At 44.5% G+C, this 18,697-nt stretch overlaps 2 protein-coding genes across 3 annotated transcripts; both read right to left on the reverse strand.

Annotated features, from left to right (window-relative positions):
- Positions 1–2,741: 2,741 nt before the first annotated feature.
- Positions 2,742–7,811, reverse strand: LOC131266342 (spermatogenesis-associated protein 20). Of its 2 annotated transcripts, XM_058268819.1 has the most exons (5): positions 7,658–7,810; positions 7,266–7,601; positions 5,495–7,105; positions 5,204–5,412; positions 2,742–4,596 (listed from the first exon to the last, which is right to left on the reverse strand). In XM_058268819.1, the coding sequence occupies exons 2-5, from the start codon at positions 7,499–7,501 to the stop codon at positions 4,118–4,120; spliced, it is 2,535 nt and encodes an 844-aa protein (XP_058124802.1). In that variant the 5' UTR covers positions 7,502–7,601; positions 7,658–7,810; the 3' UTR covers positions 2,742–4,117. The 2 variants fall into 2 exon arrangements, with proteins under 2 accessions (XP_058124802.1, XP_058124801.1); XM_058268818.1 differs by having other exon boundaries at positions 7,266–7,811.
- A 3,116-nt stretch (positions 7,812–10,927) lies between these two features.
- On the reverse strand, positions 10,928–11,215 carry LOC131265629 (uncharacterized). The gene has a single exon (XM_058267915.1). The coding sequence runs from the start codon at positions 11,213–11,215 to the stop codon at positions 10,928–10,930; it is 288 nt and encodes a 95-aa protein (XP_058123898.1).
- Between the last annotated feature and the right edge of the window lie 7,482 nt (positions 11,216–18,697).

Raw genomic sequence — 18,697 nt, forward strand, 5'->3', positions numbered from 1 at the left:
GTCCCGGCGCTGGGAACAAAATAGAAAGCTCCATATGGCTACTAATAGAAGAGGATGATTGTGAATAGAATGCTCGAGCGGAATGTATGTTTCTAGATGATGTCATGGCGCTTTTCTACGCAGGTGTTTGTGTGGCTTGTTTAGTGCTGCGAGATGAGTGTGTACGTGTGCGTGTGTGTTTGTGTGTGAGGTTGTGGCCACCCCCCCCCCCCCCCCTCCCCCCTTTATCCGGCACCGCCTGGATCGGATATGTTGCATGTCCGCCCGCCTTCGTGTTAATCGATTGTACATACATTGTTTGCTGTTAGCATAGGGTTTGCACGGCGCGATAGATGAATCCCCGAATTCCCTTACCCCGTGTTCGTATAAGTTCGCTACGCCCCATCAACTACTTACGTCATACTTCATCGTCCCGTGACTCACCGGCAAGACATTAGCAGTCCGGGGAGGGTTTGAAGCATTTGTTCCACGCGTTCCTAGGGATAGAAAAGAGCTATAACGCTGAAACAGAAAACCATGCTATATGAAAAACATTTAAAAACCACTGTGTAAACCAATAGGAAAGTGAGAGTCATGTTGGCAGAAGGGAGATAAACCTGGCGCTGGGATAACTGAAACAGAAAGCAAACAAAGGAAGTTAAAGTGCTTAGCGTATGGTGGGATGGGAAGTATTTAAAAGCTTTACTGGGCCGTACCGGGGCCCTAGTGCGAGCAAATAAGTAAAGAAAACTAGTTAACCCACAACATACGGGAGCGGCCGGTGGAAACGATTTAGGGAAGGAATAATCTATCGATATCATCAGCACCTACTAAACGACAACTAACAATTAACGAGCGGATAAATGGATGTGGCCTGGCATCAGCGGATCGCTGAAATTGAACCGGATTGTGGAGTGTGGTTGTTGGAAGTTGAGAATCCTGGCCCGGTAGTTCGTGTCTCTGAGTGTTACCCCGCTGTGTGTGTGCGTGTTTAGTGTATGTTGCGTTGCGGTCGTCGAGAAGAAAAAGTTTCCTTCCGGAGGGATCATTCCATGCTCGGAAGCAAGGAAACATAAAACTGCACGTGCTGTTAGGAAAAAGAATAGAACGAGGTACCACCTTAAGCTTAGGAAGCGATTAGATCCAGAAAAAAGGCGAGAGAAACGTAAATCGACAAGCGACAAACCAGTGGTCTAGAAATGGAAAACGGTAGGTATGATTCCTCCCCAGTTTTCCCTATCTTTTCCACTTTGTGTTTCTCTCTCGTTTAAACTCTCTCTCTCTCTCCCTCCCTGGTACACCGGTGGATTCGGTGTTTTCCGTCCAAACGAAAGAAGATGAAAAAAAGTAAAAAAGTAAAAGGGAAAGAAATGAGATTTAAACAAAACAGCTTGTTTTAAAAGAGATACACACGATAAACACTATAGAGAGAATCGCATGATAACGCAAGATATTGATATGTTAACTCCATCCCTCTTTACTACTCTTGTAAGAACATTTGAAAAATATAATAGTAAGTGCTAGTGTATGTTTTTTCTGCTTTTATCTGTTTCATTTGCAAGTTTCTTTTCTTTATTTTATGTGTTGATGCTTAGTGGATACTTTTGCTGATGTTCTGATGCCCCCGGCTTTACTTTTCTCTTTCTTTCATATTCAGTTCCGCCTGTTTGGGTGTGCTATGTGCTTGGTTTGATTTCCAATATCGAATCGTAAGCGTTATCGCGTTACGCTTTTTACTAGTGACCATATAAAGGTGATTGGCAAAGAAAGCAGGCTTTAATGGTTCAAAAGAATGGCTCCTATAAAAAAAAAAGATGTGAGAAAAAAGAAGAGCAATAACAACAGATATACGTTAAGCATGGAATGTCGGAAAAACAATGTCCAAGCAACAGTTCGATAAACGCTTGATCGGATATATAGGAGCTTGGAGGCGCTCGTAACACAACGTTTAACCTTCTCTGCCGTAAGTCCGCATTTACATACCTCCTCGTTGATCCTCGAATGCAGTCAACCATCCTTAGCAAACATTTTGGCACGAAAGCAAAATATTCCATAAAGTGTGCGGAAAAAATAAAATATAAAAACTACCCCAAAAGTATGGTGATCGTAAAACCTGCATGAACATATTGTAGCTATATTCTTAAAAAGGATAATTCGTAAAAAAAAAAAGATGAATCGTGGGATAGTCGGTTGCGATAGGAGAAAGACATTTGTTAACAGTGGCGAACAAAACGGGCGACATTTGATGTGGGAAACTGGTGTTTTCCGACACCACACCCCACTGCTTGTACCGAGGGTGGCTCGTTCGGCGTATTGTTGAAATTGGTGGTTGAGAAACGGAAAAAGACGAATTACTATATTCATATGTGCAACAATGCAACAAACACCGATATTCGAGCGATGTGAAACCCTAGCTGAAAGTGAAAGAAGAGACTATAAATAAATGTATTATACACTATTGTACCTATCACGGTATCAATGAATATTATGACCAGGGTAATGAGAAAGAAAATGGGAAAGTAGATGCTGGTGGGGTTTTTGTTTTTAATCCAGTTGAGTCAAATCTTTATTTCGAGAGTTTATCGGTGTATTCTAGAACGATTCAAATTGAGAGAGAATAAAATGAGATAAAATCGGACAATAATTGCCTTCTATTGCCCCACAACTTGGTAGTTCCTTACGCGGAATATATCCCGCACCCATGTTGCGCCGGCCAAAAGAGTTCACAAGTTCTTTACCTTCCTGTTGCATTGTGCAATTACTCTAGCAAATGGTAACATTTTATTCAAATCCTACCCTATGTGGCATTGAAGCATTCATATAAAAAAGATCGAAATATGATGGTTCGTAAATTTTAATCACTTTCTAAAATTGTTGCCACACACGTTGCTTTGCTTTCCTAGTATAGGAATCACCCGCTTCGCTTTTTTTCGTTCCGTCCAAGTAAATATTACTTTATCCGGTGGAGTGTGTACGATACGAGTGCTCGGTTCCACTACGAAATATAACAATTGCAAAACGACAATAGGGAACAATTGTGCCGTCCGTCTGGACACCTGTCTGCTGCCTGTCTATTGGTTCTTTGTGCTAAGAATAAATTTAAAAATCCGGAACATTAAATCGCTACATTAAAACGTGGGCGTTACGGTCTATGAAAAATTGCATATTAAAAATGATACCTTCCAAACGGAGGTTACACCTTCGCCCTTTATCGATAATCATCGGTTCTAGTACTTTACGGTAGTTGATCTACGGTTTTCGCTTGAAAACATGGCATCACATTGAAAGAAAATTCGGTTCATTCTACTTGGCACGCGCGTTTCTACAAAAAGGATTATGTCCGGTGTATTCCTTGACGGTTGTGTATTTATTATAGAATATATTTCGTGTGCATTTGAATATCGTTCAACTCTCAACTAAGGAAATACAAAAAAAAACACATTTATTTTTAAAATTTTGTTTTTCTTCCCCTAAAAAAACAGCCTCAAGCAAACAAAAACAAGCTGACTGGTTATCGGATGCATTTATACGTTACACGTGATGCTGGGCTAAATAAATTATCAACGAAACAAAAAGGGAGAGATTTTACATTAACAACGCGTTGATCGGCGGTTCTCTCTCACTGCCCCAAGGCTGGGAATGCAGACTCGAACTGTTTTGAACTATCGAAGTCTATCTCTGAGCAACAACATGTCCCTTACCAGTGTAAAGGACAATAAACGATAAAGTTTTCATATCTTTCAGATAACTGTCATTGCGCGATCGCGATCGACGTGATGAAGTGGGCATATCTAAAGCACTTAAACAACGCAAATATCTAACAGTGCTGTTTTTAAACAACGCTTAATGCAAAAGAGAGTATTTTCTCCATACAAACATGCACACATATTTTGATATTTGATATTCGTCTCGGTTCATCACAAATTAGCTTATCCTAGTTTCGAGTCCCATTTTCATTGGCCATTCATCATTTCATCCCATCGTCGCCATTTTTTTTTCTCACACCTTTTACGGCCGCCAGCTTTCCATCGTCCAGTCGTCACATCTATCCTCTTATTTTCTTATCCTCGGTACGGTAAGGAATAGTTGTGGTTTAACGCTATTCGCGAACGATTGGAAAACCTTAGGCCTCGAAGAATCAGTTCTCGTACTCGAGATAGTCGAACGTGTATCGCGGTTGGAACTCTTCCGAAAGCCGTTCCGGCTCCGTCACTGGCAGGTGGCACACCTTGTTGTGGCAGATGTACGCCGTCGGCATGTTCTTGACCATCTTGAAGTTGTCCAGCGACTTGCGGCGCCGTTCGATGTGCGCCGGTTGATCGATCTTCAGCTGCACGATGATCATGCCCGGGATGTGGAATTGGCGCACTGCATCGACGAGTGCGATCGCGTCAGCACTCTCCGGACCGACCACGATGAGGGTGTTTTTGCCGTGCTCCTCCAGGAGGGCGGCCGACATCATCGACGGGAGCACATAACCGAAGGGGGTCGTGTGCGAGAAGTAGTCGAACAGTGTACGGGCCTTCTCCTTGAGTCGCTCCTCTTCGAAGTAATCGCTCAGCAGGAGAAGATTGTGGGCGGCCACACTGTTGCCACATGGTTCCGCACCGTCGTGATCTAGTGTGAATGAAATAATTGATAGAACTTGACAAATTTACCTCTTGAACTTTAAATTTAGTCGGGAACACAGTAGGCTTGGCTAGTAAAACATATTGTAAAAATCGCAGTATGCTTCGCAGTTAAGCATGTTGATTAATAAAAAGGAAGACACCAAATATTGGTTCTTTTTAGGCGATACGAATCTTTGAAATCATTCAATAATTTGCGGCCAAATGTTAGAGATCTTTGATGGAAAAGTAATGTACGTCATAATCATAATTATGAGTGCAATGCACTACGTACAGCCATCTTGGATTACCAACAAGCGCTATGTGTCCAATACTAAAACTTGAAGGTATCAACAACTGTTATCCAAATCTTAAAGGAAGAAAAAGTTGTTTGAAAAAAGATTTTGAACTGAGCTTGAACAATCTATCAAGTTTAAAGGTACCTACAAATTTTAAAGCTACATATTTAATTAACCAAAATTCAAAACATTTCTTACGAGCACAACATAAATTCCTGCAACAATTTTTGTTCAAATGCTTCAACTATCCTTTTTGTTTCAAACAATGTTCTACCTTGGGTTTTATGATTCTTAAGTATTTAACGAATGTTCCCTTACCTTCCTTGAGTCTCACAGCCACATTGGGAGAGTTTGCTTCCGAGTAGAAATAGGCACCATGCTTTGGGTCCCAAAACAGTTCGTCCTGGATGTCCTGCAACTCCTTCGCCCAGTGCAATGCGTGTTCATCCAGTGAGGCCACGTAGTAGTCGATTAGTCCTTTGATCAGGAAGGCGTAGTCGTCTATAAATCCATATATGGGATGCTCTCTTCAAGGGAAGGAATTTAAACGATACTTTAGCACAGATACGATTGCTTCTACAAAACCGGGTGTTAAGAACGTCTACTTACGATGCTAGCGTTTCTTCGCTGCCTCCATAGCACGACCGAAGCAACTTCCTTGCCTGCACATCGTACAGATTCGCGCGAATAAACTTTACCAGCTCGCTCGCCGTGGCCAAATATTCGCTTCTCGCCGGCGCATCCTTAACGCATGCCATCTGCGACAGTCCAGACAGGACGAGTCCGTTCCATGCGCAAATTATTTTCGTGTCCAGGTGAGGCCTCGGTCGCTTATCTCGCACCTCGTGCAGCAGCTCGTTGCCAACGCGAAGAATTCGCTCCACCACCTCCGGCGTGGTTTCACACTTGTCCGCCGTTTCCTGCACCGACCCGTACACGATGAAGATGTTCTTACCGAGCAGGTGTCCATGTGGATCGCTGCTCGGTTCAACATTGCCCGCCTCCTGAATGTCGTAGTGCTCCGCAAACACTTCCATCGGGTTCACCTTTCCAAGGTCGCCGAATTTTTCCGCATTTCGCTGCAGAATCTCCTTGACCTCGCCGTACGTCCACGCGTAGAAGGCACCCTCAATCTTTTCCGCGCTATCCGCCGTCGGATACGAGTCGGCATCTTCACCGCTGTAGAAACCGCCCGCCGGATGGCGTAGGTCTTTGCACAGGTACCGATAGATCGCGTCTCCCACCGCGAGGTAAAGCGGTTTCCCTGTCAATCGGTACCCGTTGGCGTACAGTGAAAGTAGCTGACCTTGATCGTACAGCATCTTCTCGAAGTGTGGCACGTGCCACTTTTTGTCCACGGAGTAGCGTGCAAAACCACCGAACACATGATCGTGGATACCGCCTGCGGCCATCTTATCGAGTGTGTTCAGCACCACCCCCAGCACCTTGTGCTTCGGTTCCTGCACGTGCAGGTGAAACATGAGGTTCAGCTTGGATGCTTCGGGAAACTTGGGTGCATCCATCGAACCACCCCAAACCGGATCGTAGTTACGCTGGTAGATGTTGATCGCCTGCTTAAACTTTGTCTCCAGTGTCTCCACACCGGTCGGGTCCTCCATTTCTTCCGTTCGCTTCTGGTCAACGTTTCGGCGGATCGCTTCAATTACCGATCGCCCGGTCCTAGTGAGATCCTCCTTATCGGTAGACCACTTGTTCGCCAGCTTCGTCAGCACGGTCGTAAAGCCGGGCATACCCCAGCGATCTTTCGGTGGAAAGTACGTACCACCGGTGACGGGCGCAAGGTCGGGCGTAAGCCACACCGACATCGGCCACCCTCCGGACCCGTTAATGAGCAGAATGAACATCATATAAAGCTTGTCGATATCCGGGCGCTCCTCACGATCAACCTTTATGTTGATAAAGTGTTCGTTCATGATTTTGGCCACCTCCTCGCTCTCGAACGATTCCTTCTCCATCACGTGGCACCAGTGGCAGGTGCTGTAGCCAACGGAGAGGAAAATCAGCTTATTCTCATCCCGTGCCCGCTGGATCGCCTCATCGCCCCAAGGGTACCATTCGACTGGGTTGTGGGCATGCTGCAGAAGGTATGGCGATTTTTCCTGCTTTAACCGATTGGTGAACTTTGGTTCCTTCTCCGTGCTGGACGAGCTTCCCGATGAGTTTGCGTCCATCGTTATTCCTCCCTTGTTCGAGCAGGCACTGTTCGACGTATGCACCGAGTAAGCGGTCCAAAACAGGTTCCAAGATAATAGTTTCCAATTGCGCAACGAAACGAGTTACAATCACGAGGGAGACACGGGGTAGATTAGTAGAGAAAAATCGATAACTAGTACCGTCGAGTCATATCTCATCAGCTTACCGTACTTGCGTGTTGATACTCGCCAGCGGGTGATGCTGGGGCGAAGTCGGGGGGGACGCCGTAAGTTGGTGCACCTGCAGCGGATGGCCGGTTGAAAACGGACAACAGTTGTGCTCGACGAGCGAATGGGGACTAGCGACACCGCTGCGGTGTGGGGGTACTTTTCGCAGGTTGGCCGTGGACGTGCAGCAACGCAGATAGTTCGCTAGCGGGATTCTGGCGACGCTATGCAACATGCTATGAGAGCATAGGATCCTGGCGCCCGCCCCGGTTCCGCACTTGGTCCTGGATGTGGGTTGATTGCTTACAGCAAGCTCCGCAGATACACTGCTTCCCCTGTGTAGTTGCGTTGATTCGATGTGTGATTTGTTTTTCACCTGCAGAGTACTTACGGTTGTTTTATTTTTGTCTGTCTACTCGCGAAAAACTAGCAATCGTTAATTGTGAAACGAGTCGCCACTCAGTTTTTTTTTCGAACAAATCTGTTTATCCCTAATTTTGTATGTTATCGACCGAAACCACGACTATGAAAACAAAATTTGCCTTCGCGGAGGCACAGAAGAACATTCCAAAACACCACAACACTGCAGGACGTACTTAGATGAAAGTTGATTTGTGTAATCAAACAGGGAAAGAGGGGCAATGCACACCATGAAACACAAATTCAAATTCTTTGCTTCCAACAAATAGAGACATTGTGGAATTGATAAACAAAACACAAGAAAGTGCAAAAGATCCATTTGGATAAATTAAATATGCTTTTACTAAACAATTGCTGTAAATTACAGCTGATGCGTATAAATGCTTCCGAGGTCCGTTTTGCACCATGTTCCTTACAAACTTTGAATTGTCAACTTGTATGACAGGTATCATGTACCTTGAAAGGAAGTGATCTGATGGTGGCGTGGCTGACATATATTTTTTAAAAATTCCGTTGGGACTGCACGTATTATGGCTGCGTGCTGATTTAATCCCAATCGTGCTTTTATCCCCATACAAGGAATCTAACTAACACCAATTTGGGAATAAGATTTATTTGAAGCCTATCTCGCAAAGCACGCAGTTTATAAATTGTCGTTTTGAATCTCGCTCTATTTCTGATACATACAATACATTGCATTGAAGATCGACCAGATTGATTTTTGGAACATTGTGATTGCTTTTCTCATCAATAATAATCAAATTCACAGCAGTCAAGGTTAGACTTGATGATTCATTCGCCAAATTTGATCTCCAAGATGATCCGCACAAAAACTAGTTCTTTTGATATTGGCATGAGGTTGGGCTGCTAGAACTATAGTCACAATTTAAACACAACGTTCCAAACCGGATCCGTTACCGTGCTGATGCCATTAATTACCGGGCCGAATTAATGTATACAGATTATGCCATAACCACCGCACGACGAACGCCCCCCAACCAGCGATGCTCTAGACATACCTGTTTGTGGGTTTTCGCTCGTCTTCGGAGATAGAAAAACTAATTAGCATAAAATATTGCCCAAACCCAGACCAGCTCAGTGTTAGAACCTGCAGCACCGTTTGGTCTTTGGCCACGGCCAAGGGGAAAGCCATAACCTTTCTCATTTGTGTGCCCGAAAGAAACGAATGTGATCTTCGGCGGCAAGCCTATCACACTTTTAAATTTCATATACCACACCACCAGCGGTTTGGGGGGCAAAACGTGAGTGATCGTGAGTGAGCCACGGGCTGCCCTTGACTTGACCGGTGAAGATTATGGTAATTTTTTAAGCCTCACCGTGGAGCTTTTCTACGATTCTGCACGGGTGCTACCAGACTTTCAAACCTTTTCAACCCCCACCAAGGACAGGAGCCGCATGAAAGACTTTTGCTGCTTGACATTGATTTTGGAACGATGAAGAAAGTGCGTTTGGAACATAAATCGTCGGTTAGAAGATAAGTATATGTATCTGTAGCTCATTTGCACACTTTTGCAAAACACCTTGGTGCAACCAAAATGGAGGAAACGAAACAAAAAGATCAATTCTCTGTTTATCGATAGGTGATGCTTTATTCTATGCTAATTAGTCTTGCAAATTTAAATGATCTTCAACGTGTCGATCCAACCAACACAAAGGAGGGTTTATTAGGCGACCAAAAATGCACTACATCTACACATTTGTTTCATCAGTGCTAGTTTTAAAACAGATAGGGGTTTTGAGAAGAAAAGATAAACGAACATTAACCATTATGTTTTATAGCAACGTATTTCTAAAACCGGATGGTATTGCTTGTGGTTTCCGCGAATGATGAATTGTGACGGTTAAGGGAGCGCGCACCCCAAGGTGTTGGTTTTCTAAACTGTGCCTCTAAAAAGAGGCCTGAAGACATGCACAGTTTCACCAAAGGGCAACTAGATTTATGGACCCTTTTGGTGGTTAGTTAGCAAAAGGAGAAAATTAGTATCGTAAAACCACCATGGAGTGACCCTACGATAGCGACGGTTGGCGACAAAACCACACCGCGGGCTGCCGAGGAAGTTTTAAAGCTGGAGATGAATGACTCGCTGCAGACCGAACGACCGAAGGAACACCTCGCGTTGACAGTGAATGATGGCCCAATGATGGGTGAACTGGCTGTAGGCTGACATCCAGCACGTTCGTCCGTTTTAATGTGTCATCATCACTTCGAAGTTTAAACTGCACTGTAAAAAGCATAAAAAATAAACTCATAATATCCGAGGCGACTACCACGCACTCGAACTTGGGGAAAAAGCATATTGTATGCACTTGGCCTTTATGATTGAGCTGAACCATGGGGTACAAAAGACATTCACAGCAGGATATTGTACAGCGGCTCCTTTTACTTGGTCAAGTTCACCGAAGTGGCCGGAGCAGCATCCAACCGGTGGCCATGCTCAAGGTTTGAAATTTTTGAAAATCTTTCTTGTGTGCCCAAGCGACGGAAAATGTTTGCTCCCTCAAATAACATCAGTAGCTGTGTAAATATGCCATCAATTAGCCAACAGCCCCAACGCAGCTTGTGATGCCTGCTTTCGTCATCCGGTGGTAAATATAAAAGGAATGAAAACCCGCAGCTTTGATTTTGTTTGAACGGTGTTGTTATTATTGTTTCATCTCAGTATAGCTCTCTGTTGCTTTTTGCTATCATTCTCTCGTTGGTCTTTCGTTTCGTTTTTCTTACTAAGTGTAAAACATCAACATTTGTAGCATATAATTAAAAAAACACGCACACGACTTTCCGTAGCACAAACGTACGAAAAGATTAATTTCTTAGACGTAGACAATTTCGTTGGCACCTTCGTGGAAGAATAGCCAGCGTCTCGGCCCATCCGTTGGGGTGGCAGGAAGCCGAGAACGTTTCGAAGATTCGAAGATTTTTGTTATTTGCCCCTCCGCCCGTTGCTGTTCGATGTATCTCCTTTCCTTCCCGCATGATGTCTTCGGCTCATCGGGATGTTGGTTGACGAAGGATCGGGTGATCGAACGAGCTACTGAACTGGCGATAGAACTATAGCTGCTCAAATAGTAGGTGATAGGGAGGAGGTGCAGGAGATAGAGATGAGAAGGTTGAAGTAGGAAACTGGCCACATTAGAGGGAATAAGGCCCCGAAGAATGGAAGTCCGAACATCCAATCTCATGGACACGGACAAAGGACTCGATCGTCGGTGACTGCTAGGCTTAGTTCTGGCCAACCTGGTCCACCTGCGACTGCAGGTTCGAGATGACCTCACGCGGAACCTGGTCGCCGAGCAGCTGGAACAGGTCGACACGCTGGGCTCCGGGGATCGACTCGAGTGCGGCCACCTGGATACCCTGCTGGACTCCCTGAATCTGGGCGTCCTGTGGGATCAGCTGCTGGGTTTGGGCCTGTCGGATCGCCTCGTCGGTGAGCGCTCCTCCATCACGCTGCTGCGGTGCGGCCAGGGCCAGGGCGACGAGAGCGCAGAGGCAGATGGCAACCTTCATGGTGATGCTGTTATGGTGACGAAAGGAGAAGATAAATCGATGCCAAATTAAGTCGACTGTCCAGACAAATCAGGCTCCCCGGTGGCGGATGCTCTTCTGGTAGTTTCGTTTGCCCGCATAATCCTACCCGAACACTCCCAAAAAAGTGACCCACTTGCACGCGAGCGAATGTCGTACGGCCACAGAAGAGGGGACCTGTCGACCAAAAGACAACAGATCAGTTGAGTCGATGAAACCGGCCGCAGATCGCCGAAGTTGCCCCCGGAGCAGACGGTGGTGTCTTCGAACCGAACGGACGCCGTTGGGAGGCAAGTTTCGTAATCGAGCTCGACCACCGTTTCACCTTCTCTTGCCGGGTGGATTTAAAAAAAAAATTAAACCGAAAAAAACAAAAACTGGTGCCTTAATGAACGACACGATCCACTGTTCGGCCGATCGCCCAGTGAGACCTTTTCCTTTCCTTTGATCACATTAAAGCGACGATGGGACGGAACCTCCACTGGATGACCCTGCAGCAGAAGTCGCTCCTCCTCCTCCTCCTGCGCCTCCTTCCCCTTCAACGCGGCAGGTTTCGGCGCGGGCACGTTCAACAGTTTTCACTTTCGATGGCCTCCATCCGGGCTTTCTTCACGTGCTCGAATCCCTTTCCCACCGCGATCGCTTTCGATTTCGAGCACCATTCTCGATAATTGCACCGTTCCGCCGGTGGAAAGCGTTACGCGATTACGTGCGCGCCAATCGCGACTCCCAGCCGTTCGACATGGCGTCGCTGGGTGGTTTGCTGCACGTGCGCAGGACGAACGGGTATTACGTATTGCAATTCGTTAACCATTTTTTTAAAAGCTTCTGCGCATAATCCATACGTAGAGGATAAGCTGATTGTTCATTAATCAAATGCTTGTGTTCCCTGGTTCACGATTGCACACTACACTACCGTAAACTGCCTGCAACTATTTTTTCTGTTTGGTTAAATTCACTTTTATTTGCCACCAACCGGGAAATCGACGAATTCTGTCGCAATTCTACGACCACCTACCTTTTTGCTTCGAATGTGGGAAAGCCTGGGAGACGACGATCGGCGAGTCTGTCGACGCACACGGTTCACAGGGTGACGGTGTAAAGTGTTGGCGCCACCGATGCCGTTGGTTTTATATGCCCGAACGGTGCGCCCCTCCACTCGCACCGGGGGCGCACAGGGCCTCGCATCATCCAATCCCATGTAACTCCCATGGAGTCTTGGGAGTTCGGTTTCTATCGCACTCTCGCTCTACGCCTCTGTTTCATCTCTATTTTTCACACAACACAACACTTACTTTTTTACGATCGTGGTTTTTCGTGGAATCAACCCTGTTGAGGCCTCCCCCACCCTCTATCACTCTTCCCTCCCCATCGACAGATTTTCTTCTCAGCCGTCTCCGGTTTGGGATGCTAATGATTACGATCGTTCGTCGTCACCACAGGTTCGGCTAGGAACGAACGAACGTGAGAAGGAGTTGAAGTACTTTATGAAATCCTCCCCAGTGGTGGAACCAGAAAATTGATGAGCCGGTGAACCAAGAAGCTCAAATGCTGTCACAGCTTAAGATTTCTGGTACCGGTGAACATGTTGAAGCTGGTGCTTACAGAAGCTCGAGTCGAAAGTGAAACCATACGTTAAATGATAAAACTTTTCTGTTTAAAATCATTATCCTGTCTTTTTTATTTAGTTGTCGACAAAATTTAAAAAATAATGTAAAAACTGGAGGTTCAGCTTCCTTCATTCGAGAATCGAAGTAAGAATTGACATAAAACAGGTTTTTGTCGTTTATTGAAACATCTTCACGGGTACTAACGGACCTTGTTGCCAAATGATTGACTATCATAGATGATTGATTGTTATCAAATTTTACAACGGATAGCAATTGTGGCTTAGCAAATCGGTTCATTAATTTTCCATTCACGCCAAGTTAATAATAAACGGTCTACTATGTTATACGTCAATAAGGAAAGAATTTAGGAAGATTATTTCATTAATGATTCATGTTGTCATCAACAATTGTTTCTTATTTTGTTATTAGTCAGTTACATTGGAATAAGCTGTTAACATTAGTCAAGAAGTGGTTATTTAAATTATTGTTTTACATGCTGAATATATCCGTTTCAGCAAACGGTTTTAAATAACATTTGCTGAATACAGTCGGTATGATAAAAATTTGAAAAATTTAGTACAACCATTGTACTAAATATTTTGCATCCTTTAGTTTACCATAAAAATTTAACAAACGGAAACAAATGTGAAAACTCGAACAAGGCAACCGTTATACTATATAATAGCATTGGATTTGTAGTTTTTATATTTAGATGCTACAAGAATATGCATCAATATTAAAAAAAAAAAAACATTTAAGATAAGGTTGAGATTTAAGGTTGTATATGTTCATGACCGGGTGATGACAGCGTAGGATATTTTAACATCGACACTTTGAAATGATCCATAGAATACCACTCTGTGAGCAAAGCAAAAGAAATAGAAAGTTAAAATATCGTTAAACATAAATGCGCTATTGGTAGCCAATACAAATCCAATATAACTTGCTTCTAGTTCTTATCAATCCAGAGTTAAGCATTATACATGTTTGTTGAGCAGAAAACTTAAATTAATTCGTTCGTAAGGATGTTTCTAAATAATAGTTCTTCTAGCAAAAAGGAAACAAAGTTTTTCAGAAAATATGTCTAATAATAGTGATGATGGAAATAACCATAATGATGATGATGGTGATAACGATGGTGGTGATGGTGATATTAATGATGTTAAATTTATACATTATACATGCGAAGACCCGGAACTGGTTCAGCTTTAATAAGACTGTTTTGGTATCATGAAATGAATTTAAGCGAACAAATCGTACTCTAACATACTTAGGCTATGTGAATAAATAATAAACAAAGCAATGGAGGTGTTTAAGTTTACACTAAAATAAATTTATTTTCCATTTAGGATTTACTAAGTTTGTAAAAATTGCACAAGTCTTTCCAGTGATCAAACAACAAGCTCATCCGACGGCAGGCCATGTTGAGGTGGTGATGGTAACCGGCGCCTCCATAGGTGGTACGGTGAGGTGCTACTGGGGGAGAGATTCTTTCCCCCTCCCCAGCCATGGGCTGCCTTCTCGTGGTTGTCGTGATTGGTGTGCGACACTCCCTGCCGACACCATTGGTCTCCTCGGTTCGTAGCCCTCAGTTTCGTCGCTTTGTACATTCGAAGAAATCAACTTTGTATCCATAAGAGTAGGGTGCTTATGATAGTAAAATTGGTTTTGTTTTGTGTCGTGTGGTAGAAACATCCAGCTCGGTGTCCATTGGGCGCTTGCCTAGCCCAGCGCCGTCACACCGCGAGACGATCCGGCTGCTGGGCGTTTGTCTGTCGTATCCGATCGTAGCCAGCCTGTTCCTTGTTCCAAAGTTCGAGCCATCTGCGATCATATGTCGATCCGGTTGCGTTTTGCTTCCTTTTCTCTCTCCAGACCAGGGAGGATCCAGGGCGTTTTGCGAGTGGTCGGTTGGTTTGCGCTTAGTAGCGGGTGAGCAGTTCGTCGACGTTGCGCTGCAGAGGCTGGTAGACTGCAGGTTCGTCCAGGGGCACAACGATCTGGTTCACCTGAACAGGCACGTTGAACGGCACGTTCTCACGCTGGTTCACCAGCGGGGCAACCTGGAAGTCGAGCAATTTCTCTTCCGGCAGGACGAACTGCAGCTGCTGGGCACGCGCGAGCGTTTCCGGCCAGAACTGGTAGCCTTCGTTTTGTGGCCTGGCCAACGCCACGGCCAGCAGGGCAAACAGGCAGAGCACTACTTTCATCGTCTTTGGGATACTGGACGTTGGAGGGAGAGAGAGAAATTATGGAAAATTAAGCAAACAGGCAGAGTTAGGTGGAGTTCTCCTATTTTAACCGTACTCCAACTTGACATCCGACTCAAGCCAACTTCAACCATTGGAGCCTTGTTAGATCCATTTATTCCACTTGGCCCTCGTAATGACGAGCTTCAGCGATCGCGGACGGTGCACAACTTACCTTTTCCACTGCAGTAATCCGAAACGATAGAACAACGACTGGCCGCTAGCTGTCTTTATATGAATCTCTCCCCTCCCAGACGTAATTCTTATGGCGTACGGTGTGCGTGTCTTGGTTTTCATCGGAAGATATCACGTCAGGATGCTGCGGAGGCAAAAAAGCCATCCAAACTCGCTGTACACATCTCCACCCTAAATTTGGCCTGGGGAAGTTGATATGGACGATATTGGTGATCTGCCAGCTTCCTACCGCCCATACGGACACCTGTCCGTGTATGTGTGCCGGTGAGTTTTAAAAAAGCAAATTAGGAGATGTGGATTCAGAAAAAAAATGTAAAACAAAATAAATAAAGAAAAATTCGATTCAGCTTGCTCATTCCAGCGCATCGCCAGCGCGAAGAGAAAACCAAAGAAGCGACCCTGGAGCCGGATTGGCCGGTACGGGACGGAGCTAGATAATTTGCATCTTTAAATGTGAGAGAAATTGAAAGATAAGAAAAGCAAGGTTAAAATGTAGCCTACCGTATGGTCGCGATCCCGGAGCAGGAGGAGGAAGGGCTGTGAGCTGATTTTTATGTTCCACCGGCAGCGGCCTTTCACGGGTCACCCTTCCTTCCACTTCCTCGCGTTCCGAAGTTTTTAGAGAAAATCGAATTTAGCGACGATGCTAAACTTTTGTTGTTTTATTTTTTTGCAGGACTCTACTTTGTGTTGTTTTTTTAACATTCCATTTTCGAGTGTTTTGCTTATCGTCCAAAACACGATCGTCGAGGCAGGAGGATGAAGAAATATGGTGGGGTTATTTTTTTACGATTCTTAGCCAGAAGAACTTGTTTTTGTTTGATTTTGATCACCGTGTGCGGATTTGGTGGACTTTTTGGTAAATATTATTCTTAGAACCTGTACAGAAGGACGGGATGCCGAAGATTCTATGAGGAACACCTTCGCGCAGAAGCCTCACTTGTCCGCCTTGAAAGGGTACTGCTCTGGGATCAATGGTCTCAATGCTATGCTAGCCTTTGATATTAAAGAGATCTGCACGTCAGGTGGTAAACCAATTCATGATAGCTTTGAAAATATCTTATTTTTTCAGCAATAATATTCTTTTCGGGCGAAACAAACCAACTTCCTGGCGTGTAATAAGCTTTACTATTTCCATTATCGCCACAGACGTTATAATCACTTCCTGGTTGATGATGATTCGGTAGTTAAAAATATAATTCTTATTGCAGCAACAGTTATTTTTCTTTAATCATTCGTTTGAATATTTTTGTAATATTCTTCTTTTCTTTTCTCTCTTTCTTTCTCATTTTGTTTTCTTATCAAAATTTTTTAATCAATTGAAACTAAATAACATTAAAAAAAAAACTGATTCAATATAAAAAAGGTCATCAATTTACAGATATTCATACTTTCTGCCAGCGTCCTATGTTGCATTGGGAAATGCTGCCTTGCTCCTTGGCTTTCGATAAGAACACTTTACGATCGACGATCACATCAACTGGCAAGATTTGTTTAATTTTGGAACCGTGCGCCGTGCGGTTTTACGATTTTTCTCATCTTCTAAAACTGGTTTTCCTGGGCTGGTTGGAAGAATTTCGATGCACGAAAACGAAAAAAAAAAAAACAAAACCTGCGGCCAGACTAAAGAGCGACGGTGACAAACTTTATCACCCGACGGCACCAAGCCTTCGCGGTCGATGGAAACCGAACGTTGAATATGCTTAAACCGGTAGAGTGTTTTAGAGTGGGAGACTGAGTGTGACCAGGAAAGAATAAATTCGCGGTGATGCTCAAGATAGATGCATCGGATTTTATTTGATTTTTTTTCCTCGATGCGATGAGCGTGTAGGTTTGGCTCGGAACTGCACGCTGTCGATTAGCAAGTGACGAACTTGGGTGAATAAAAGCGACACGATGCTTGCTGAAATCGAAAGCTACAAAAGTAGAATCCTTAATTTTATGGTATCCTCTTCAATCCAGTTTGTTGCAAATGACATCAGATGACGGTTGCAGCCGTGCAAAACTCCTTATCGGAGTAGGTGACCTTCAAAGGCAGACGAACGGACCAAAAGTTTATCCACTTTCGGTTGATTAGTTGAAAACGAATGCCTATCGAATCCGTGGGGTGGGTGGAAATTTGATTTCATCTATTGCATAAGGCAGGTTGCGATTGTATAAAAATGAGCACTTAAAATAATACGCAATCACAATCGAAAATCGTAGGTCCAGTGTTTGCTTAGGTGTCTACAGTACTGCACACAAGTCGTTTCGGGTAGATGCAAATCGAACGTAAATACCGGACATGTAGACAAGAGTTCCGCGAGCGGACGAGTCCGACTGGGTGGAAGCATGGAGCGAGAGGTCGTCAAAAGAAAGCAAAACATAATAACGATTTGCTTATCGTCTGGAGGGAGGACGAGCAAATGAGCAAACCATCGCGATTTGCGAAGGGAAACGTCAACGAGGCGTACGCGCGAATATGACGCGTGCTGCGGAACGATTTTACTGTCGATATGAATGCTCCAACAAAAACATGATCCCACATACATACAAACACACTAACGCAGACAAGCACCCGGCCGGCTGGCTGGGTCCCAACGGATGTCCCCCGGTGTGATCCCGTACGTCGATCACGAATCGAAAAGTGATAAACTGTAAACTTTCACTCTCGTTTTCCCCCCCACGAGACACATTGAGGGACCGCGAGGCATAGCATTGGCTGACACGCGCCCACGGGAGTGACCCACACCGGCCGAAGCAGGGGGCGGTGTGGAAGTCACGTTTTCCGCCTAGGAAGAGGGATAATGTTTGTGTGTTTGTTGTTTTTTTCCCTTTTGTTCGACTTAAACGCTTCCAGCCATCCTTGTCTGCTTGACGCCGGTCCGAATGCTTGTCTTCGAACGCATTTACAAACGCCATCGTGCAGTCGATATCGATCGATTTATGTTGTTCCGAACATGGAGGGTTCGGGGGTGTAAAGATTCATTTGACAATATGTATGGCAACTGAATACACCGGCATTAATGTATTACAGTGATGATCCTTTATCAGTTGGACGAACTATCTTTACTTCGAAAATGTTTCTACTATATTAATCTTTTCTTAAATTTATAATATGAGAATAGCTACACTTCATAACATCAGAGACAAATTGCGGAACTCTCCGAAAACATTCGAAAACGAAAGACTTGAGCAAAAGCGACGAACCTTTTGAATGCCCCTGAATGTATGCAACAGTTGATACACCAGTATATTTCAAGCCGATTGCCTGTTTCTGGCTTCTGAAATATTTATCATTTAAAAAGCCGTTTTTCGAAACCATCGAAGCAGTCGCAACCGAAGGGCGTTAATGCCTTCTAGCACTAGCGAAGAAAGGGCATTTCGGATCAAATAAATGTTAATAGCCGTCAATTAATGTTTTACTGTTG

Source organism: Anopheles coustani, chromosome 2, assembly GCF_943734705.1.
Source record: "Anopheles coustani chromosome 2, idAnoCousDA_361_x.2, whole genome shotgun sequence".
Classification (NCBI taxonomy): domain Eukaryota; kingdom Metazoa; phylum Arthropoda; class Insecta; order Diptera; family Culicidae; genus Anopheles; species Anopheles coustani.